The 24,685-nt window shown below is 44.3% G+C and overlaps 1 protein-coding gene across 1 annotated transcript in view; it reads left to right on the forward strand.

The window, feature by feature from the left end:
* Positions 1-18,382, forward strand: part of LOC149271696 (voltage-dependent P/Q-type calcium channel subunit alpha-1A-like) — a 99,851-nt gene extending 81,469 nt beyond the window's left edge. Inside the window, exons 37-47 of the mRNA XM_089507195.1 lie at positions 4,523-4,619; positions 8,224-8,329; positions 8,922-9,029; positions 9,481-9,581; positions 10,102-10,211; positions 11,219-11,357; positions 11,847-11,960; positions 14,154-14,192; positions 15,995-16,193; positions 16,491-16,702; positions 17,852-18,382. Coding sequence (XP_089363321.1) covers positions 4,523-4,619; positions 8,224-8,329; positions 8,922-9,029; positions 9,481-9,581; positions 10,102-10,211; positions 11,219-11,357; positions 11,847-11,960; positions 14,154-14,192; positions 15,995-16,193; positions 16,491-16,702; positions 17,852-18,382 — 1,756 coding nt within the window. The remainder of the gene's footprint in view (positions 1-4,522; positions 4,620-8,223; positions 8,330-8,921; positions 9,030-9,480; positions 9,582-10,101; positions 10,212-11,218; positions 11,358-11,846; positions 11,961-14,153; positions 14,193-15,994; positions 16,194-16,490; positions 16,703-17,851) is intronic.
* The last annotated feature ends 6,303 nt before the right edge of the window (positions 18,383-24,685 follow it).

Below are 24,685 nucleotides of genomic sequence, written 5' to 3' on the forward strand. Positions count from 1 at the left end.
CCACGTCAACCCCACATCTCCACTTCTGAATCCTTTCCATCTCCTGTCTTCTGCTTATGGTTTCCTACTCTTTCTCTCCAAGACAAACATCACCTATTTATACGTTCAAAAGTGGTGGAGGACGGGATCCTTATTTTAGAACTTCAGATCTGGGTGGAAAATCCTTACAATAGCCCCAAACCTGTCCTTGTCATCTCCAGATAAACCCACCATGCCCCTTTTCAAACATTCAGGCTACAGCAGACCATTTTAGAGGCTCCCGGAATCTATCCTTCTCTCTAAACAAATTGGAGCAAATGTTTTTTTTATATATTTCAAGGATTTTGGCCAACGACCCATATTTAATATGACACCCAAAATCGTGCTCCGGGGAGCTCTCCTCGTGGTGTTCAATCTGCGTTTGGGGTGATAGGGTGCTTGTAGTTACCTTTAACCATGTATCGATGCGTTTACCTTGTTTTATACCTCTGTGTATGATCTATGTTTGTTAATGAAATTGTATTTATCCATCAGTGTCTATAGCCACACATGGCCTAGCTTCTGGGACACATCCCGGCAAGTTGGCAATTTATATTACTTTACTACCTGAGTGATCAGCCACACCAGAACATCCTTATTTCATTATCCCGCAGACAATTAGGATACTTAACACATAACGGAATGTTTCAAAAACAATAAATATAAATTAAATCGCCATTCTGTTTAGTCTTCCAGATTATTGGTTCCCTGATCAAATAGTTTCTACATTTATTAACACTGGGTCAAAACCCTTGATTGCGCAATATATCTGAAAGGAAGAAGAATTTAGGAGGTGATTAAAATAAATAATTCCTAGTGAAAAACATCTGGAAACCAAATTAATTTAATAGTAATATATAGAGAGAAATATTATCGTATACTCATCTTTACACGTAGCTGAGGTAGGCTTTAATAAAGACTCTTATTCCTTTTTTTTATTATTATTAATGAATATGATAATATACAAATACAGCATTCCAAAGATAGGGAATGGGAAAATATTTTTTTTTTTTAAACTTTAATAGTTTTTAATACTATAATAGTTATATTTGTGAAAGAATACTACAGTATCATCAGTTTTTTTTCTTAAAAAAAATGTTAAAAATGTCCCATGAATTAAAAATATTAACCGTATATATTCTTTCATTGACATATTTACTATACATGTGCAATTAATATACCGTACTTCATATTCAGATCTATTAAATTATTAAATTGAATTCATTAGCCAAGGTTTTGTACCTCTTTATAAATATTTCATCTTATATTTGTTTATTGCTATTTAAATATCCCTTTTTGTAATTGAATATATTTTAAGTAATGATTATAAGACAAGGACCACGCAAGGTTTGAGGTCTTACAACAAGTAGAAAAATTAGCTAAGAAGCCAAACATTTCTCCAAATCCAAAAACGTCCATGGAAACTTTCACGTGGAAAAACATTCCATAAGGAGCCGTGAAAACACCCTTGTCTTAAGACTTTTAGAATGTCTTGGTACTCTTGCTTGGTACTCTTGCTTGGTACTCTTGCTTGGTACTCTTCATGTTCCTCCACGGAAAAAACACCAAAGGAGAACCCAGCTTTTAGTAACCCTATATCTTCCCTGTCTCCTATTTCTATGTATGATATGTTAACCCGTGTATTACCTGTATAACTTCTCTCTGTGTATATCCCTCAGCTGTTTTTACGTGTAGATTCCAGTTAATATTGTCCTGCTGAAGTTCCGGCAAGATGTTTTTGTTTCCTCTATGTATATATTTTAACAGCTGCTGCTGCTGGTGAATGAAAGAGGTCTGTTCACTAAGCTCCGTCTCTCAGCCCCTGAGTTTAGTATCTAAAACTCGAGGGACTTTGACTGACGTTGGCGCTGAGAACTCTACCAAGTCATGATACCAAGAGTTGCAGTCGAGGTGACTTTAGTGAACAACCAAGTTCTCCGGTTGGAGTTTAGTGAATAGACCTTGAAGGTTTTTTTGGTTTTTTTTTGTATTGCTATTATGATGTGATTATGTATATTTATGTTTATCCATTAGGGCAAACTTCCAAAACTGGTTAATGTGAACATTATTAGCTGAGTAGCTATGATCAAAAAGTGTCAAATTAGCACTTTGGGGTTTAGTTGGATCACGGGAACCTTTATTAGCGGAAGCCAATAAGTATTTAATGAGTTACATTATATGGTCCCACATCTGTGCTCCAGTTCTCCTCATCTTCTCTCCATATCTCCACCTGTTGCCTATGCCCCCCCTCCTATCTCCAACCAACACATTGTGGGGTTTATTCAGTGCTCCCTTTCCTGCCAATGAGCTCCTGAGCTGGCATTTGCCGACTTGGGAACAGCTCTGGAAGAGTTCATCCCATCCAGTTCAAAATCGGCAATGTCTCCTGAACCTGGTGGTTCAGAATCTCTTGGGTTGTAGGAGTTCCATCAATGACATGCGCAGCCGGAGAAGTCCGCAGGAACTCGGCTGCAAAATGATGTAATACTTAGAGTTTAGTGACTAGACTTAGGTGTCCCTTTGCGGATATCCATTCTCTGTCTCTCCCAGACACACAGCGGGATGTTGTACTTCATTCCGGCTCATCCAGCTGGTGGTAATATAACGAGACATGTCCAAAGTGCTAATTTTGATGTTATGATTGATCAGAGACTGTTGACATAGCCAGATTTGGGTGTTTATCCCTCTCTTGTTTATATTAATGTACAGTTCTAATTGTGTTTACACATTGTTTGACTTTTTCTATGTTCTTTGGGGTTCTAAACACTGCTGGGTACACTAACACCTAAGAGGCTAAGGGAAAAGGGAGGTTCACTCCCAACTAACCCCCCTTTGTTCTTATTTCAGCGGGCGCATTCATTATAAGGACATGTACAGTTTGTTACGGGTTATCTCCCCCCCGCTGGGGTTGGGAAAGAAATGCCCCCACAGGGTGGCTTGCAAGGTTTGGAAAACCATTAAAAAAACCAAAAAACAAAAAAAATGACAAACTTCCACAACCCTCTCCTATCCTCCCATCTGCCCCTTTCTTCCTTTCACCCCTAAATAATATTCCTTTCTCTCCCATCCTTCAAAAACAGCCCTTTACCCCTGCAAGAATCAGCGGAATGTGCGTTGCTTTCACCTACCTAATTCAATATATATATTCCATATATATATTTCTATACGAAGCTGTATTCAGCTGTGTACACATTGTGCATCCTCTCTCTTTGGCTTCCAGAGGGTTTATCACTCACCCTGTGGCAGCTAAAGGGTTCTAGTTCCCAGACGAAGCATGGGCTTGCTGGGTTTTGGGTGTTGGGTATGGACTGTTTTATTTTTGGGAGGGGGGGAGCCTGCTCTAAAGAAGGAAAGGATTGCTTGATGAAGGGGGGAGGGGTGCGGAGAAGTCTCGGGGGGGCTTCATTAACCATTCCGGATATCCCTCCCCATTCCATAAACCTCGCCCTCACACACTCCTTTTTTACCACCACCACTGAAAACATTTTCCTCCTCGCTCTCCTTGAAATCCTAACGACCCACAGTGGCAGGACGGGGCATAGACTCACCTTTACCGGAGAGAGGCTGTGAAAGGAGACTCATCAAGCATGGCTATGCGTAAATCCAGTATTGCTCGTTAGGAGGAGAGAACACTGGATGTTCCCGGGTCTCCTTCGCATCCCAGCATTCCATTGGGCTGTTGGAACATCTTCCCGTTAGGTTTCATGTCACAGTGGGAATCATGGAAGCCTCAGCCGATCCCTGCAATGGCTGGGTCAGGTGTGGGCACTCTACGGCCCCTTTGTGAATGTGACGAGGTGGACTTAGGCTTTTCTGTGTCACCGCCTCAGACAGTAACGTGATCTAATCTCTTTTCACTCCCTTTTATCTCCACGTTCTTAGTAAACCTCCCGCTGCCCATTCCTTTTTGTGTCCTGGGTTTTGCGCGCTCTCATGTATTTCTTCCTCTCATTTTTTCTTCCTCTTTCTTCCTATTCTACTCTTCTCTTTCTTATTTCGCTTTCCTATGATCTTCTTCCTTCTCTGCTCCTTTTCCTGCCGCCAACGCTCCGCTTCTTTCCATCTATCTTCCATCTTTTGATACTTTTATGGTTTTGCGCCACTTCTCTCAACATTTCATTGAACCATCCGTATTCCATATTCCTATTCATCAACATTCTTTCTTTTCTTTCTTTGAGGATCATCTTAATCTATTTTATTAATTACCGCCCTTATTTCATTCCATGGTTCATCAAATGCATATTATGGCCTTGGAACCCCATCTAAACACCAAAACACCTGCCTTGCCATGCTCTCTGTACCCGCCATTATTTTCAACATTCTAATCCATGCAAACTGGGAATTCCTGCCCATTTCCACCCTCTTCCCCATCACTCCCATTGTCTCTTTTTACATATCTATCTGCGGTCATACTCAAAACTCATCTGCCTATTTACCTGCTTCCATCCCCTCTCATATCTCTACCGTTTCCGCTCCTCTGTGGCTCCTCTCTCTCTGTTCCCAGGGGTCGCATGAAATACACAGACTTGTATGAGATGCTCAGACTTATCTCGCCTCCCTTGGGTCTGGGGAAGAAATGCCCTGCTCGAGTTGCTTATAAGGTAGATCCCCACCACCACTTCCCATGACTCCCAACCCTTCCTAGTCCGTTCATCCCACCCTATAACCTACAAGAGAGAGAGGTAACTTAACCCTTCCGCTGCTAGGGGCATTGTTATATTCTAGCAGCAGAGGGGGTTAAAATGTACCCCAGAGAGTTCCTTAATGCCAGGACCCATCTTGACTGGAAGCCTCTGGACAGCTCTTTGTCTTTTTTTTTTTTTATGTTATTTTTTTGGATATCTTGACGTGGAGATGTGTTGTCAATGTGTGTGCGTGTATGACCTGTCTTGTACTTTGGGTGACAACAAAATGTCGTGGGGGGGAACGGGAGGGAGGCATTAGACGCAATGCGGCCAGCTAAATTATGAACACAACATCGTCAACCTGCTTACTGATTTAGGCTTGCTTAGCTGTAGTGTTTCCCTAAAGCAGCACTAGATGCCACCACAAGTGAACTTCAGCCGCTACCACAAGAAAGTGACACGTAGCAGATAATGTACCGATTACCAAAGCACTCACAAAACGAAATATCCATATCCATGTTTTGGGGCCTTTTCTGTACAGATTTAGGGGTGGACTTTGGGACAGAGAAGAGTGTTGTCTTTGTTGTTTCAGCATCGCGATCTCCCAGCAGACACGTGGTCAGGCGGTGGGTCACACAATAAAATTCCTGTCCGTGTGCCGATTTTTACCGAATGCATCGATGCATATGGCTAGAAGTACTGAATATTAAGCCAGCTTGGTTCTTTAAACAAAAAAGCCATGGGGCAACGATGCTATAGGGACATATCACGCTATCCGATAGTAAAACCAGCACACAACTGACCGATGAAACCGGTTGCTCTCTTGGAGTGTTGTTTTATATTGTTTATTATAATCACAAGTCACATCTTCCCTGGTTAAAGACGATGTTAGTTGCTTGCAGATCTCTCGGGTCAAAGGACATTGAGGTCTACAGGTGGCTTTGTAGGTGGATCTGAGTTTTTGTGGGGCTTTCTCTAGCTCTGACAGAATGCCTGCCCCGCTTACTCCATGGTTTTTCCCAGTAGCCGGCAGTAGAGGTGAGACCTGGTAAGAGTATGGCCGGAACCGCTAGGCATTCTATTTAAGAAAAGTGGTGGCAGCTCCTATGGTACCTCATGGAGATGATGATGTTCTGATGGTCTCAATGGTGAATTGGGTTTGCAGGCCCTAATGATTTGTATGTAACAAGATGATTCACCCATGATAGTGGTTTTTTATTACAGAGAGTTCTCCAGGTATCCCTTCGCCTTCGGAGGTTCTTTATGTTTGATAGGTCTCTGTTATTGAGCCGGATGCTCAGGGGCTCTATTTGTTTGCTGGGTATGTGCGTTAAAGCCATAGGGTTATACAGCAACACTCGGAGCTTTCAGTTTATTTTTGATGGCAACGCCTGGTCTGAGCCTAGCTGGGTCTACTTGTGATATATTGTTTCAGACAGACGTGGGCTATAGCACCTTCTGAGCCCCCCCAAAAATCCCCCCCCGCGCATAAGATCTATGTTCTCGGTCATATGTTCGCCAGGTCTCCGGTCACAAGCCGTAATGCCGTAAGGGACTAGACTAGGCTTTTAGGGCCTGCTCACCATACACAAGGTTGAGGAAAATGGGTGACTGCAGACTGAAGATTGTGTATTAGGTGGACCCCAGACTGCAAGGGACAGTTTCAATTTTTAAAGCTACCATATCATGTACAGATAGGCTGCCAATCTTTCCACATCCCTTTCTCTCTCACTCTGCCTCTGTGTATCGCTCCCTCTTCTCTCTCTCCACACTCACTATGGTAAGTGCACAGTGCATTAACAGAGTGATGCAGGTCTGCGTTGCAGTCCCTCCTGCCCCCTTCCTGCTTGAATCGTAACCTATGCGATAATAATGTTAATTATCCAGTGTGATCTGTACATATTAAAGCGCTATTCTATGGTATCACTGTAAACATTCTCAGTTACTGAGGGGTCCACTAATTGAACAATGATACTTACTACTGCCCTACCTATCACTGCTATTTTACAGGACCCCCTACCCCTATAACTGCCCTGTACCAATAACAGCTCTATTACATGCCCCCTACCCCTATAACTGCCCTGTACCAATAACAGCTCTATTACACGCCCCCTACCCCTATAACTGCCCTGTACCTATAACAGCTCTATTACATAGCCCTTCTATCTGACTGCCCTGTACCTATCACTGCTCTACTACAGGGCCCTTCTCTCTATAACTGCCCCGTATCCATCACTGCTCTATTACATGCCCCCTACCCCTATTACTGCCCCGTACCTCTCACTCCTCTATTACAGAGCCCTTCTCTCTATAACTACCCTGTACCCATCACTGCTCTATTACAGAGCCCTTCTCTCTATAACTACCCCGTATCCATCACTACTCTATTACATGCCCCCTACCCCTATAACTGCCCCCTACCTATCACTGCTCTATTACAGAGCCCTTCTCCCTATAACTGCCCTGTACCCACCACTGCTCTATTACATGCCCCCTACCCCTATTACTGCCCTGTACCTATCACTGCTCTATTACAGAGCCCTTCTCCCTATAACTGCCCTGTACCCACCACTGCTCTATTACATGCCCCCTACCCCTATTACTGCCCTGTACCTATCACTGCTCTATTACAGAGCCCTTCTCTCTATAACTGCCCCGTACCCATCACTGCTGAGTTATAAGGCCATTCAATTACTCCTCGGTTCCATATTTCTCCCATTTCTGCGCCCTGTACCCTATCTCTGATAACTCTCGTATGGTCAGGGAATCCGGTTAATTGCGTGGCAAAGGTCTCAGTTTTTCTCTTGGGGTCTCATTGATCCTGCGTAACACCTCTGACTGACACGTTTCACAGCTTGTTTTGTCGATGTGTTTCTCTCTTTTTTTCCTCCCTCTCTCCCTTTCTCACCCTCCCCTTGTCTCACTCTCTCGCCCCCCTCCTCCCCTAGAAGCCCTCTCCCCCATGTGCTCCCCCCTCTGTAGGAGTTATAGTTCTACGAAGGGATTGCATGGGGGGACCCTGCACGTTGCATGGACCAGTTGTGCATGCCGCATGTATCGAGTTTGCTTGTTTTTAATGCCTGCTGATCTCGGCTTCAGTTCGGGTCGCCTCTTGCTAGTTTCAACCTCGTCACTGCCAGAGAGCTGTTTTATAGCTTGGGTGGAAGAAGCTATTTGTCTTCTTCTCACTCTGGCGTTGAAGGGGTAATGTCACTATCTTTCTTGTTATCATACAGAACTCTGAGGCTCTGGTCACTAAGGATGCTTAGAATGTTTTGTACTTGGAAGGCCGAGTACAAAGAAGATAGTTCTACAGAGAAGGCTTTGTACATTAGTATTTTACCCAAACGGGGTGACTGGGAAGATGCCTGGTAAAGGGCGACATCTGGGAAGTGTTTAAATAGAACTGTCCGCTTCTGATACACTAGTTAGCTTTCTCAGAGTTTGGGTATTGCAGCTTTCTTTCCCTAGAGATGCCTAAAATTTGGAGCCTCTGAGTACTGGACCTGGGTTGGGATTAAAGGTTGGAGAGGTGCAGCTTGTGCGATGACCTGACGCCTTCTTCTCTGGGTTCCTACAGAGGCTGCTGAGAATGGACCTCCCTGTCGCTGATGATAACACGGTGCACTTCAACTCCACTCTTATGGCTCTTATCAGAACAGCGCTGGACATTAAGATTGCCAAAGGTCAGTGAGTGACGCACACAAAGTGCCTGAGACCTCTGACCATCCTCCCTGCTGTTCCAATGTGTTTTGGCTGTAGCAGAACCTGTAGAACTTCTCCTACATTGGTGTCCCTCATGTGTGCCTTTTGTACTAACAAAGATAAAGTCATGCAGCTATTGTTCTGTTCTAAAGACTATTGAGTAGGGGTGTGAGATGAAGAGAGGTTTAATATGGGGCTGTGTTGGGTTTCGGAAGAATAATGATGGGATGGGGCTCTGTGTAGGATTCTATAAAGAGTTTAAAGGACCCTGATAAGTTTGATATTATGTATATGGTGAGTATAAGGTCAGAGGAGAAAATGTGCCGCATATTAGGAATACATATAAGTTTACTGATGAGCTTTGAGTCTGTCTGAGGCTCGGTTGTGGATCATGAGTTGGGATTCATTGAGAATCAGAGGGACACTGGCATTGCGAGGTTTGGAGTGAGAAGGGCCTCCGAGAAATACAGATGAGGTGGTGTGCTATATGATGCTTAATTCGAGTTCACACTCACTAATACCTATGGCTTTGTTTTGTTGTTGCTGATCTTCACCCTTTTCCGTGTGTTGCAGGTGGAGCTGATAAGCAGCAGATGGACAAAGAGCTCAGAAAGGAGATGATGGCCATTTGGCCGAACTTGTCCCAGAAAACTCTTGATCTGTTAGTTACTCCACATAAATGTGAGTGGGGAACGAGGGCACGAGGCAGTATTGAATGACTTTCATGTCACGTATCTGAAATCATTCTTATAGGTTACTGCTATTTAGGTAAAACAGAGTAATCAATTGCCAGACAGTTAGAATTACATTATCGCACATCTGTCGTAGGAAATGTATGGTCCGGGCTAAGTATTTAGTTGAGAACCTGTATCTCGGGTACCTGTACCTGTAAGTTGAAGTTCAAATGACTCACAAGCTGAGATGAACTTGAGTTCATCCGTCCCGTTTAACTCGATTTGCAGAGAACGTTAAAGTTGCTGTCAAGTTTTGGTGAAGAGTTATGTCAGTCGGGGTCCTTAATTCAAGCCCTTTAATTGCTAACGGGCCGAGGAACCAGCTTCGTAAGCTTAAAGTGACGGCCATTCTCTCGCTTATAAAGTGGAATTCCTTGTATTACTTTGTCGTCTGATAGCCACTGACCTCACCGTGGGGAAAATTTATGCTGCGATGATGATCATGGAGTATTACAGACAGAGCAAAGCCAAGAGACTCCAGGTGTTGCAGGAGGAACAGGTAACATCAGCCGTCTCTTAATGAATTATTTATCCCAGAAAATTCCTCCTTACCTGTAGCAAAACTGTCCCTCGCTAATGCAAATAACAGAAATAATACCTTTTAAATGATATTAATATATTACAATACAAATTGAAAAAAAGAATTTGTAATTGGTTTTGGAATTTTCTATAAGAGATATAAACCAGTATTGGGTCAGTCATCTCTAAAGCAGATTGAAATGTCGGTCTTCGTGCTGGGGCAGGCTTAGTTCTATTTAATGGATGGAAATAGGGTGAGAAGAATTGTGCCCCTCGCTGGCATTCTGAATCCAGCACTGGGTTCTACGCTCTGACCCTGTCCTGGTTTAAAGAAGAGAGACATCCGCAGCTAACTTTATATATTTGGACAAACCTGAGCAAAACAATCAGATTTAGGTCTAGCTGCCAGACCTTTGGGAAGTACGCCTTCCCAATGTGTATTGGCTTCCATGCAAAGTTTAGGGCGCCCGTGATACATGTGTCTTCCTTGCTTCATTCAGAATCGGACCCCGCTCATGTTCCAGAGGATGGAGCCTCCTTCGCCCACGCAGGATGGGCTCCTGGGACTGAATGCTCTGCCGTCTTCCCAGCAGGAGCCAGGAGGGGAGATGTGAGTGAAGTCAGCCCTGTGTATGGCTGTATCTGCCAATCCTCGTACCCGCACACGCAACCTAAACAAGAAATAATTACATTAAAGATACATTATATAAATGAGAAAGAAGATCTAGCCGACTGCTAATAAATATTAAATCATAATAAATATTTCTGTTCGGTTTTCACAGAGGTGGGTGATGGGGAAGTTGTTAAAAGAGTTTTGGAATGTCCTGTCAGACTTGTTTAACCTGTCACTGTTGTCAGGAGTAGTTCCAGAAGACTGGAAGCTGGCAGTTGTAGTAGCACGTCATAAAAAAAGGTAGCAGGGAAGACGCAGATAATTACAGACCAGTAAGTCTCACGCCAGTAGTTGGCAAATGAATGGAAACCGAGCTAAAGGAAAGGATTGTTAAATATCTGGAAGTAAAGGGTTTGCATGATCAGAAACGGCACAGGTTTACTACACAGAGATCCTGTTAAACTATTAGTGATATTATAAATCCTGTTAATGGTATGATATGTCATTTATGTCTGCAACAGGGTAGACATTCTGGGCAGAATACGTTTGTTTTTTGGGTGGAAAATTATTTAAATAAATTAGAAGAATGGTTGAGAGGGTGGCAGCTGCAGTTTCATGTTGATAAATGTAAAATAATGCACTTGGGGCATAAAAATACAATAGCAAATTGTACCATTGAGGGCACTTACTTAAAGGTAATCAGGCAATGCAATAAATGCATCAGAAAAAGCAAGCAAGGTGATGGGTTGGATAGATAGAGGCATTAGGGGCAGAAAGATCTCTGGGCAGATCTCTTGGTACAGTTCTGGAGATCCCATCTCCAGAATGATATGGACACAATGGAGAGCGTTCAGAGGTGGGCTACAAAAACGCTGATCAGGAAAGACTAAGGGATCTCAATATGTTCAGCCTGGAGAAAGAAGAAAAGGGGGAGATATGATAGGAACATTTCAATACTTTAACAGAGTACAGGATCGTTCTAGGTTTCCATCCTCTTTTCCCAGGGGTATGCCTGAGGGTGGTATGAAGGAAAGCCAGTCCTGGATGACCCAAAAGGCCCAACAAATGTTCCGTAACACCGGCACCTGGAGCCCAGAGAGGGGGCGCACACAAGAGAACACCAACAGTTGGCCGAATTCTCAGGTCAGTAAAAATCATTCATATTTATTTTACTTGATTTATCTCTTTTTTTTTTCTTTCCAATCTCCACTTCACACAAAGTAAGTGTGACTATAGCTGGAATAGCCGGCTTGACCAGGTCCATTAGAAGAGAAGGCCAGGCTAAAACTCTCCTTTAGTTTTTGGGGTCCAACACTATTCCTAATTGGAGTTTTATTGTTTAAAGGTGATGTTCCACTTCCACAACACATTATAACAATATGTTAAGCAACAAAAAAAACGTAGTCTGATATTCTATTCTTTCCCCTAAATGTTTATTTCCATAAAAACCGCAAGAAAAGGTTTCTATTGCAACAACCTATAAGTGCTTGTTTTTATGTCACATGACAAGGGTTCCTGCCATAAAATCTGAAAGGATCATTTCTTGGAAGGGTTTGGGTATTCAGCATTACTAGGAATGATGTCTCATTCAACAGCGCTAGGATTGAGTCTCTTCTCATTCTCATTTGACAGTCGGTGGAGATGAGGGAGATGGCGTTAGATGGTTTTTCAGACAGTGAACAGTACCTGGTGATTGAGGAACACGGAAGAGCGTCATCCATGCCGAGACTACCGGCTGACAATCAGGTGAGTGAGATTCTGACCTATGTCTCTGCCTTTCCACACATCAGACAGAAATGGCACCAAGACTGCACTCCACAAAATAAATATATATATATATATTTATTTATTTAACAAAACAAAACCATGGACTTACTACTTGTTGTGTCTGTGGGCCCAGATAACCAAAATCAGGTTTACTGTCCAAACAAGACATAGTACCTAAGCAGAGCCTATCCTATTTTATACAAACCTGGACATGCCACTGAGGAACTGGACACCATTCACTGGCCAACACAACACATCGACCCTCAGAACAACACAAACAAATCAACACCAGAAGCTCGCCTCTGCCAAGGTTTATGGAGATCTCATTTTCTTCACTAGACTGTGCAATCGAACTCCTACAAATTACAAATGTAATGAAATCTCTCACTCTCTGAATGTCTCCCTACCTTCTCTCACGACCATTGCCGCGTCTCACATCTTCTTGTTCTTCACCTTCTTGCTCTTCTCTTTTCTCTCTCTTCTTTCTTCGTCCGCATCACCGCAAACTTCCACCAAAATGGCATCGCTTCCAGTGACATCCTCTCCCCTGATTTGAAGGGTAGAGCTAAAGGACATTACCAGAAGCTCCGCCATTTTCACCAAGATAGCATGTGTAATCTTGGAGCTTTATGTGACATTGGAGAATCTAGGAGAAGACGTCACCGAAAGCTCCAATCAGGGGAGAGGACATCAACAGAAGCTCCGCCATTTTTTCGGAAGGTTATCGCAGTGGCAGAGCTTCTGTTGATGTTGATGGAGGATCAGGGAGGAGTGGACGTCACCGGAAGCACTGCCATTTTGGTGGAAGTTCGCTAAGAGGTTATACCCGTGAAGATGCGGAAAAAGAAAGAAAAGCGAAGACAGGAGAGCAGGAAGATGTGAGACACCGAAGCAGAAACTGTCGGCAGAGAAGGTAGCGAGACATTCAGATAGCACGAGAGAGAGCGTGAACTAAAATCATTGCGTGAGAGAGTGAGAGTAAATATGGGCGTCAGACAACAAATTTAATTCCCAAAATTAAAATGGGCCCCGATTTTCGTCCAAAACGTACGGGCAGAAAACGGAATTCGCTATCCAGAAACTAATTGGTCAAAAATGAACTGAAATTTTAGTCTGACTCGTTTTGGACCCATTTGTCTTTTCTTCCGCACTTATAGCCAGGTCTTTCTGCACTGAGCTAAACCGCAATATTTCATCTCTTAACAAACGTAGTTATTTCCCACAAACATTCGTACTGATTGTTATACTGATGGACTTAAACAAAGCGCCAACCTACTGCCCACTAAGATTACGACCAGCGGGTTATTGGCCATAAGCAGCTATAAAAAGATAAAATCAAAATTAAAGGGACTCTCCAGCCATCAAATGTACTTTAATGCATATGATAGGCGAGCGTCACCTTATACCCTACATTTGTTTTCATGTAAATGCATAGAGGGACTCATCGGAGTGCTGGCTGGCAGGAGATGCGTTCAGCACTTTACCGGTGCGCATGCGCAGATAATTACCTCGTCTGAGAACATAATTTACATGGTTGTTTTTATCCTAGGGAACCCATTGGGCATCTACAGATAGTAAATACTGTATTGTCTAGCAGTGGCCCGTTTCTCCAATAACTGGTGCAGAGGACCGGCCCCAGGCACATACAGATCTTGGGATACCCGCGTGATTTCTGACCTGACGGGGGCAGCCAAAGTTTAGATCCACTGCCCATCTCTTTTCGGGGTCCAGAGGCACCGGTCACAGGGCCTTCCTTTAACATTTGCTTTTACAGGCCTCTGAATTCTAACGTTCCTCCTTTGTGTTCTTGCTCCTTCAGATCTCCTAATTCTCCCCTCTCTCTCTCTCTCTCTCTCTTTGTCTCTCCCCTGATTTAACACCCCCCATAGTTTCAGGGCTGGGGCTGTGACACACGTGGTGTTACCCGGGAGGACTCCATCCTCCTCTGTCTCTATGTACCGTGTCCTCTCCTTGTGGTCAGTGTATCGTGTTCTCCCCATCTCTCGCTAACACGGGACACTAGATTTATGAAAGTGTCGTACTGCTGTTAACCTGTGTTCTCTTTCTCTCTTTGCCCTCCTGTCTCTCCCCATGCTATCTGTCTTACACTGCCCCGTGACCTGTCCCTCCCGGTTGTCTCTTCTCTCCCCTCTGTCTGTTGTCTTGTTGTAGCCGCGAAGGAAACCCCGCTCCAGAGGAATTAATCTCAGTGTATGTAATATCAATAATGTGTCTTCTCACACACTCCGTGTTCCTCTCTCTCACTCACTCTTTCTCCCTCTCCATTTCGTTTTGCTCGTTTCTCTTCCTCCATCTTTCTCTCTCTGTCCGTCGGATTGTTGATTGCATTCCAACTGTGTTTTCATCGTTGTGTACGAAGTAATTGTCATTCACAGCAAACACAAATGTTAAGTAAGCCCTCCTGTCCTTTTGTGTCTGTAAGTCCAAGTTGTTATGTGATGCAGCCCCCGTTTATCTATTGTACCGCGCTGCAGAATATGATGGCGCTATGTAAGTCGTTAAATAATAACGCATACCAATAAGTACAAATACCCACATGCAAATGCCTTCATACACAACAGCACCTGTCCGTACATCCACACTCATTCTACGATTAAACTGCTTTCTCACGTCACCCGTGTGTAACGTCATGTCTTTAGTATGTAGTGCAGATCTGTGCGGCTGTAGGACACGTAGCATGCGTGTAACCGTACACAGGGTAATAAAGAAGCCTATAAAGCTAAGTCCGATTCACTGGTGGGAATTCCCGGTAGCCCATAGTCTTGGGGCCGGCATGAATAGATTCTCAGCATTAGATGAACGTGTGAGCGTTTATTTAACTGGCTGTTTAGTAAATTTGGGGATATTCAGGTTTGTCTGTCAGTTGAAATGGTTCCATTTATGAAATTAGAAATTCTGACCCATAAACAACCCCCCCCCCCGTAGCGACGTTAGTTAATTAAAACAAAATGTTTTAGCGGAATCCTCGCATTCTGTTTGTGTTCTCTGAGTGCATCTAAAATAAATAAGGAGTTTCTACACCTTCTTCAACTGCTTTACCTTTTAGGTTCTACAGACCTAAAAGTCACAACAAAGAGGTTTATTACCCAAAGAGGGAGTTTGGAAGGAGAGCTGCAGTTTCATCTCACTGACTTCACTTCCAGCGATGGCCCTGTGGAAAGCAAATTTAAATCAGTGCGATTTCTTGAAAGCCACCTCGCTGATTGAACTATGCATTGTGCAGGGCCAGCGCAGCCTTCTGGGCAAGGATGGCAATTTCTAATGCATAGTGAATTCAGGGGTTCTTCTGGAAGAAGGAGTGAGCTGAGCTGCATAAAGTAAGATATCTTGGTCTTAATCATTAGACAGATCTGTTCTGATAAGCTCTTCTTCGCTGGAGTTGGCCTTTTTTAATGTATAGTGAAGTTGAAACCACAACACTGCAGCCAACTATCGCTTTAGTGAATAAACCCGAAACGACAGAATTTATGTTGAGGAATTAATCGTGAAAATACCCGTCGGAATGCCTTACTTGGTTACATAAGCAGCCTTCAGAATTTTTCAATGTCAAATAAAAAGCATCCCTCCATGGCCATCTGAAATATTAGGGGGTCCTGTGCACTGTTGAGACCACCCTGGCTGGATTTGGTCATCTCCAGATTACCGCGTCCTTTCACATCTAGTCGAGCTCTCCTCAAGCAGGCGGTGTACGAGACCCTAAAGAAGTAATGGAACCGATGTGGCATATAAATACAAATCCCACATTCGTTTCATTCATTTCAACGTCTAAGAACATTCATTCACTCTTTAAGATATATATGTATTTGCCGCAGAAAGATTTTTCTCTTGCCCCTTGAAATTATAGATGTCCTACAACCGAGTTACAATAATAATGCATTGAGACATCCCGCTGTTTCCATAAATCCATAAAGTCATAAAATGTGTATATAAACAATATGTTCATTAAATTGTGTGAATAAAATGCATTATATGCCCCGAAATTTATTTTGCAGACAATTGCAGATGGAAGCCCCATGAAGCGGTCCACCTCTATGCTTGGCCATTCCCAGGCCAGAGGCATTCGACTGAATGATTACTCCTTGGAGAGGGTGACGCCAGAAGAAGGACCTCGTCATGGGCATCAGCGCAGGAGGGAACGGGGACACCGGGTGTCTGAGAAGTCTCTCAACCGATATGGGGATCTAGAATCAGGTGAGGGCATCTCTGCTGGGAATGTGAAGATGGTTTAAAATGAAAGAAATGAATGAGGGTAAAATTTAATGAAGATAGAACTGTTAAATATTGGAAGGAATTTGAGGAATGGAGAGATGTCTCATTTTGATCCCGGTTATGGCCTCTCTTTAGTAAAATATTAACTGTGGTCACGATATCTGCTCATCACATGGTCTAAAAAAGTACCTGCCACTACCAAAAGGAAATTCAGGTGGCATCTAACCATCAAGAAGACTGAACCTGTCCTACACAAGTCTTTTCTTTACCCCCCTACAGGTCTTGGCACAGAACTCAGCACTACAACGCAGTCATGTGACCTGCCTTCTGAGGAGCGCGGACGTACCCGAGACCGAAAACATCACCATCATCACCACCACCACCATCATCACCACCACCACCACGCCGGCTCTGATCGGGAGCGCTTAGACTACGGGAGGCCAAATTCACGTTCACCGAGTGCGGGCAGAGACTATGCCCCACACAGACAGGTGGGTCACCCCTTCTCAGAACCATCACATGGAATGCCGTGTTCGTGTTTTAGAGTAACGAGGAAAGTTTGGGTCGTGCTGTGATGAATTAACCTAAAGTTCTGTAAATCTGTCAGCTGCATGCTGTTTAGGGGGACCTTTGTGGAGTTAAAGGGGTACCGCACTAGAATTGGGGTGAATCTGGAGGTTTTGCAGGTCTCTGCCAGGGGAGGGTTGTATATACCTATATAAAAATAATCGCCCTTCATCTTTTACCCCTTTTCCACTTTTTTCTCAATTCCTCACCTTTGAGTTTTGGTTGGGAGGGGGTGCCAGTGTGACGCCCCTTTGTTTCATGTTCCCTCCTCTCTCTGGTGTTGTCCCTCCCTCTACCTGCTTCCCCCCTCTTGCTGGGGTATCAGCTTCCCATACTGCCATATTTCTCCTGCTGCTCATATCTCAGAATGGGATTTCAATTAGCCCTACTATTAACTGCGGGGGGGGAGAGAAAAGGGTAGTGTGGTTGGGGGCTTTATCTCTTTTTGTTGCCACCTCCTGCTTTGGTTGGATCTTCTGTCTCTACTCCCTGCTTGTTTTTGCTCAAACTGCTTGTTCCTGCACAAAAAACTTACAGAAAATCCATCTCTCTTCCACTTTTTCCGTTTTTTATTTTTGTTATTATTCTTATTATTTCTTGTCGCTGTGGCATCCTTACCCTCCTAACCTCTCCCGAACCCCACCTTTATCTGTGTGAGGGCGCCTCTGTCCCTCCTTGCCTCTCTCTCGACCCACCTTCTTATACCTGCTTCTCTGGGATACGTCCTATCTACACACCTCATCATTCCTGTTCTCTTGTTGTTTTACTTCTCTGTCTATTCTCCTCCATCACTTTTCATTCATTCGTAATCATTCTCTCGATTGCTCTTGGCGGTCGTCTCCCATCCCTTTGATCTCCCATCTCTCTCTTTTGACATTTCTTCAACTTGCATTTCTTATTCCGCTATCAACCAACCCTTTGTCCTCTTACCCGTCATCTGTCATTTCTCTCTTCACTTTGCCCTCTTTCTCTGTCTCTTCCCTCTTGTGTCTTGTGTACCACTTCCCTCGCGTGTCTCCTCTTCGTGTTTTCTCTCGCTCTTGAATTCCCATTTTGTTTGGATTTTTGTGTAGGGCAGTAGTTCAGTGGATGGCAGCCCCGTGCCCTCAACCTCTGGGGCCAGCACACCCCGCAGAGGAAGGCGACAGCTGCCCCAGCTGCCCCCAACCCCTAGGCCGCGAGTTACCTACTCCCCGGTGGTTCGCCGGCCTGCCAGTGTCTGCTCCCCCCAACAGCAACAGCAGAGCCCATGCAGAATGACCAACCCCCTACAACGGAGATACCCCCAGTGTGACAGCCACGCAGAAAGCAGCGAGAGAAGGGCCACACACGACGACTCTCCTCGATCCCACCGTCACGCCAGGGGACATTGCTCTGACGCCCCCCGTGCTGGATGCAGGCACAGCGGTCCTTACAGGGATTCCTCCTATGAGGGCCCTCACCCCTGCGACCAGCGTTCCTCCAGGACTGCCGACCCCGGAGGGGCACCCCCAGTTTCGCCACACGGGCGCAGGCTGCCCAACGGCTATTCCCACGGGACCCCGCGACCCACAAAATCTCGTCACGAACGTTACAGTGAGAGTGAGGAGGACGACTGGTGCTAAAAACAAACAAATATATATATAAATATATACAAATATATCTATATATATGTTTACAGGAAACAAACAAAAAACTTCAATCTAGCAGGGAAATCAAAGACACGTCTGCAAAAAGGAGTGAGATTGGGGGGAGGAGAAATACATGCCCCGGAAAAGAAAAATACAAAAATCTCCACCAAAAAAAAGAGAATCTTCCTTCTATTCCCTGCGAATTTTTTGGGGGGGAAGGAAGGATGCCCTCGCAGCATGCTTTTTATAATACAATATATTTTGGGAGGGCTTCTGTACGTTGGAAGAAAGTAGATGACACTCAGGAGGAGAACATGTTTACCGCAAACCTCCCCCCTTCTCTCTGAGCACCTCCTCGATATGTCAATTCTGAACCATTTCAACTGGTCGAATTTCCCCATCTAGACGAAGAAGAAGAAGAAGAAGAAACAACAAAAAATAAAAACGCAAAAAATGGCGTTAGAGTTTCTAAAAAGCTGCAGAGAACTTTTGGAAAAAAAAAAACAAATGTACAAAACATGGTATTATTATTTAATTTTATTTTTTTCAATTTGTATTGATGAGTTTTATCATCCAAAAGATTGGATATAACGTGTGCCGGTTAATGTTATGGAGAGAGCACGCAGATGCACACACACACACGAGTGTTTAGCGCTCATATTTGTTCATATTGCCTGCGGAAATGAGAAAATTAAAAAAAAAAAAAAAAAAAAAAAAAAAAAAAAAAAGGTTGGAGAAAAAAAAAAAAACAAAACAAAAAAAAAAAGCAGCATTTGATTAAACATCTGATTTTTTGCTTGAAAGTCCCAAATCCAAGACATAAAAAAAAAGAAAAAAAAAAAAAAAAAGAAAATTGCGTTGCTTATTTTAAAAAAAAAAAAGCTTTTTTCCGACTTTGTTTGGAAATGTTAGATTCGGAGTGTGGCGGATGCATGAATATTATAAATGGCAAAAAAAAGTGTTAAATATACATATATATATTGAATTTTAAAAAAAAGGGAGTAGAAGAGGGCAAAAAGTGGAATCCCTTCCCAAGTGGCGAGCTGAAAATTCCTTTCGACACAATATTATTTTTCCTCCAGCATGAAAGGGGAGAAAATGGAAACGAATATTTCTAACAAGCGAGGGATTGTTGTGTAGCGGCACAACTGTATTAAGTTAAGAGGGTCTTATCACCTAAATGCAATAATCCAGAGGTAGCACGGCAGTATTAACGCATTCATTGCAAAGGCTCCTGTCGTAGGATCCTGGCGGTTGTCGTGCCGACAGCTCGGTCGCCGGCTTTACTTGGGCTCCTGAAAAGCAAAATGTCCACCTGGCCGAGCCGCGTCCCTCTCCGGACTCCACCTTTCTAAAGCTGGAGACTTGAATCTGTTGATTGGAAGCGGACATCCGGATAACTACCCCGGGGGGGGGGGGGTGTAGAGAATAAGACCCAGGGGCAAAGTGTAATGATAGCATATGATAGATAAAGGGACTGTTTGATGGACGTGGTGCATGGTGGTCGCTGTCAGTGTATTGATAAACCCAAACTGAATTGGACGCATTGAATGCAGCGCGGGGTTGCAGGGGGTTCTCGCGCCCGCTTGTTCGTTATCACGTGGCATGCACCAGTTATTTACTCTAATGTGTGTGATGTTTTAATTATTGCGGGGTGTATTCACACGCCAATGTACGGTCAGCGCCCTTTACAAACCAGCTATCGGTTTACAAATCATAAAGCATGGCTTCCCGGCATTTCCTGCCCCGTGCCGCGCATGAGCAGCCGTCTGTTTAAATGGTTCGTGGCGGGGAAAAAACAGATTTGTAACTGCATGTCCTGCTCGGATAATACCTACCGCCTGGAATTGTTCATTTACGCAAATTCCGTCTTCCTTTTAAGTCGAGATACCGGTGTAACGTCGGGGTGCGTGGGGGCTGCGTGCGCAGAGACGGACCCGCTACGGGCATGCGGAGCGAGCTCTCTACTTTCTGTGAAAGTCTGAGGGCCGGATGTTTCTCTTAGGACGTGCATCCATTCCAGTCCGTATTAAAGCGAGTGTTTGGTTGACCTCACTGTCCGGTCGTTATTCCCCCCCCCCGGCGTGTTTATCGAGAAACCTAGATCTTTGTTGCCAAATTCCGAAACAGGCGAGTCCGGGAGGGATGGGGCGATGATCCTCCGGGCGTATGCCCATTCCAGGTCACCGGGGAAGCTGGAGGACATCACTTCTGGGTATTGTAGGTTCCCTTACATGACCTCGTCCTGTACAACAATGATGTAAAAAAGTTACTTAAATGCTGCCAGTGACATGACTGGGGGGGGGAGACAGGAGCCGCATCAATGAGAGCACAAGGACTTTGGGTGTTCTGAGCGGGACTGACGGACGGACGCAGGGAAACCGAATTCTCCTCCCCTCCTCCGCTGAAACTATGCAGCTTTCTATATTAACGCGCAACAAAGGCATGAAAACAGGTTTAATAAAGCACTCTGCTTGCACACGTGTGTGGTTAGAGTGATGTATGCACCGTCCCCCCCCCCCGTTGCACCGTGTGTTCTCGAAAGCACCCCTTTAGGACAGGATGCGGGGGGCAGGACACCATGTTCTAAAAGGATGGAGCACTGACCCTCCCCGTTATGGCCTTTCTAGCTGTAGCCTCGTGCTATGGCCGTACTGATGATGTCATCTCCCCGCGCCACACAGAGGTTCCGGCAACATGGCCGCCCAGCGGGTCTGTAACACAGGCTCACCATGTTGCTCTTCCCTTTGACGTTTATTCCCAACGTGGCGCTTGTCTTCTTTGCACTAAATAAACGAAGCGTTTTCCATCGCCTTGCGAGAGGAGGGGGGGGGAATATAACACAACTAGGAACTCAGGTCACGTTTTATTTCATGAGGAAGTCTTCTGACGGGCGCCGATCCCATCCCGCCCTCTCTCTATATATATATATATATATTTATATACCATAGATATATACAGGCCGCAGGCTTAGCAGACATGGCCCTGTACACAGAAGCGTCGCAGCACAAAGGAAAAATACCTCCCTATTTTCACTTCTTTGTATTTTATTTCTTAAGGAGGTCCTGACGAGACGTTCGTGTTTGATGCAAAAGTTGCCTTGTGAATAGAGGGTTAAACGGTACGTTTTGGGGGATATTAGGGGGAAAGGAAGGCATGCTTCCGCCTGGCATCTCCACAGACTCGCACTGCATGTTCGTATATATTACGCAGCAACACGTTCCCTTATTGTCGTTAACCCCTTCCGCGGCGATGGGAAGCCCCTGATTGGTGTAGAGGAAGCGCCTGCTGCTTTGCTTGTAGAATAAAGTAAGGGTGAGTTTGGGCTCACGGATCATTTAGTGGGGAAGGTACCACAGTTCATGGAAACGTTGGATTTGATGGCAGATGAGGAGCATTCGGCCCATCTTGTCCGTCTGTCTTTTTGGATTCAGGAGCCGTATGTCTATCCCAAGCACGTGTAAATGCCCTCACTTGTTTAGCCGCTACCACTTCTGCTGGGAGGCTGTTCCACTTAATCTAAATCTCAAATATGTTTACAGGGGTGAGTTCTTAAAGCCCACCCTTCGCGATATGTTTCCTTTGGGTACAAGTAGGCCTATTAAAGTAAAATGTGAGAAAGGCCCGGGGGATGATGAGTGGCATCCTGTGCCGGTGTCGCCAGTTGAATATATATAGGGGGGAGGGGGCTGTTAATCTTACGCTGTAGGGTGTACAGGAGGGAAGTTTGATTTAAAGGAGGAGAAATGTTAGAACGAGAGCCCTCAGAGGCTTAGATGGAATATACGGAAGTTTTACTTTATTAAGTGTGAGCGGAACAGCCTCCCAGCAGAAGTGGTAGAGGCTAATACAGTGAGGGGATTTAAACATGCATGGGACAGACATACGGCTCCTGAATCTGAGACAGGATCTTTACAGCAGGGGAAACGGGCGACCAGACGGGGGCCGAATGGGGCCGATCTGCCGGCAGATTCTCCGTATCTTTCCGGTGGGAAGATGTATCCGGGTTTTGATGATAACGGGAATGTGAATTCCATTATTAAACTTTACGCCCCACGTTCACGCGCCCCCAAGACTACGCCTCTGCTATATGTGGTGCAATGTTACGGAAATGTAGAAAAGTATTATTTTTGTGTTATAAAAGAGTCTATTGCCAAATTTTATTTATCGTGTAGCTATAGAATATTTCGTCTGTACAAAGAATTACACAGATTACAGGGCGCAATGTATATGACAGAGGAAAATACAAGGTGTGGGGCTTCAAAAACCACTGTACAACTATTTTAATAACGTGCAAAGTTAAAACGTATTTAAAAAAAAAAAAGCAAAATCATCTATTTTTGGACAAATTATTATTTTACTGTTATATTTAAACACATTCTGCGAGTCTCGTCAATGAAATATTTTGTGTACTCATAGAACTGATCTCAGAATAAACATCAGCTCGCCACTTTAAGGGAAATGTTTTTCAAATTAACCCCTTCCTTGCCAGAGGATCCCGCGGGGACGCTTTCACCGCCGGTGTTGCACCAATCAGTGCGATGCTTTCCCGCCGTGGCTATCTCTCGGCAGGGGAAGGGTTAATGAACCAATGACTTAAAACACACACACACACAAAAAAAAAAGGATTACGTGGTCACAATTTCAATGGAAAAAAAAAATGGCCAAAAATTTTTAAAGAAAATGGCCCTGATAAATGCAAAGCTGATAAGCTCTTTTACTTTTTATCCTGCCATTTTTTTTCCTGTTTGATTTTAGAATAAAAAAAAAGAAAAAAAAAAAACTATCAATAAAAACAAAGATGTTTTGATGCATTTTAAAAGAAAAAAAAAGAAATAAATAGTAAACTGCTTTACACGGTTGTTCTTACATGAATCCTTTGTTATTTGAGAGCATTGCGGGGCGAGTGTGAGTGTGAGTGCGAGTATGAAGATTAGTGTGTTTGGTCAGAGGGTTAGCAATCTGTCTGCAAATAATTGTTTTAATTGATTCACATAGCTCTGCCATATGCCCCAGCGCTGCACAATGGCTAAACAGTGCATTACGTAACATTTTGGACCTACAGAAAATATAGGTGAGGAGGGCTCTGATCCATGGAGCTTACAATCTAGAAAATCTGCTGTCACAGGCCCTCCTAAGAGGGGCATTTTATGATATTTTTTAAAAAAATTAATTTTATCCATTAAAGCGGGAGATTCTATAAATCTCAACAACTTCTAGTACAAACAAAATCTGCCAGGCAGGGCCGCCATCAGGAATCGTGGGGCCCCAGGCTTTAAGTCTTTACTGGGATCCATGCCCATCCCACCTGCCCGCCTTGTGCCCATCCCAGCTACTCGCCCCACACCGATCCCATTATCCCACGCCCATCCCATTACCCCACACCCTTCCCACCTGCCCTGTGCCCATCCCTATTACCCCACGCCCATCCCAGCTGCCAATCCCACACCCATCCCATTACCCCACCTACTGATCTGCCCATGTCCCACCCATCACCCTGCCCTAAGAACCTCCGGTAAGCACACCTTATCTGTCTGTGGCACATTGTCCTGCCTTATGCACCTCCTGCTGTCCTTGTGCTCCTCTCTGTATATAGAATGTTAGATTCTGTTTCCAACCAATTAAGAGTCAATGAGAGAGTAAGGAGACTGGCCCCTCTGATTGGCTGGTCCCAGTACTTTTGACAGCCTCGCTTTCACTATTAGCATTGACGGGGTAGTCGTGATTTCCTTGCTTTAATATTCATTATAAAAGTTCAACATCAATGAGCTTCTGTTGCAGGAAGAGCTTGGCTGGCCCTGTATAATGTATAGTGAAATCAGGGAGATTTCTCTAACGGCTCCTCACCCATTGAATTATGCTTTATACAGGGTCATTTTACATTGGAGAAACCTGACAGTGTTGGCCCTTCGTGATGAATAGTGAAGAGAGGGGGGCTAAAACCACAACTCTCCTACAAACGCCTCTGACAACTCTGCCTTTAGTGAATAAAGCCCACTGTGGCTGGTTTGTATAAGGAATGGGGGGTTCTGCATAACATACGAATAGAAAACAGACATCTAATCAGAGACCCGCGGCTTCTTCATCCACGTTAGAGGCAGCAAGACACCACCAGGGGGCAGTCACACATTACTAGCAGAAAGGGAATCATCACCTAAATGATGAGGACATTTAGGGGGGTTTTAGGGTCACAACTGAAGAAGGACCCCCCCCTGCAGCTGTCACTGGTACATAGTGAGGAATTAAAGACAAAAGTGTTTATTGAATACAAAGTATTTCTGGGGCTTGAGAATATAA

This window comes from Sceloporus occidentalis, unplaced genomic scaffold (assembly GCF_023333645.1).
Source record: "Sceloporus occidentalis isolate IW3139 unplaced genomic scaffold, rSceOcc1.0.p SCAF_472, whole genome shotgun sequence".
NCBI classification, from domain to species: Eukaryota; Metazoa; Chordata; class Lepidosauria; order Squamata; family Phrynosomatidae; genus Sceloporus; species Sceloporus occidentalis.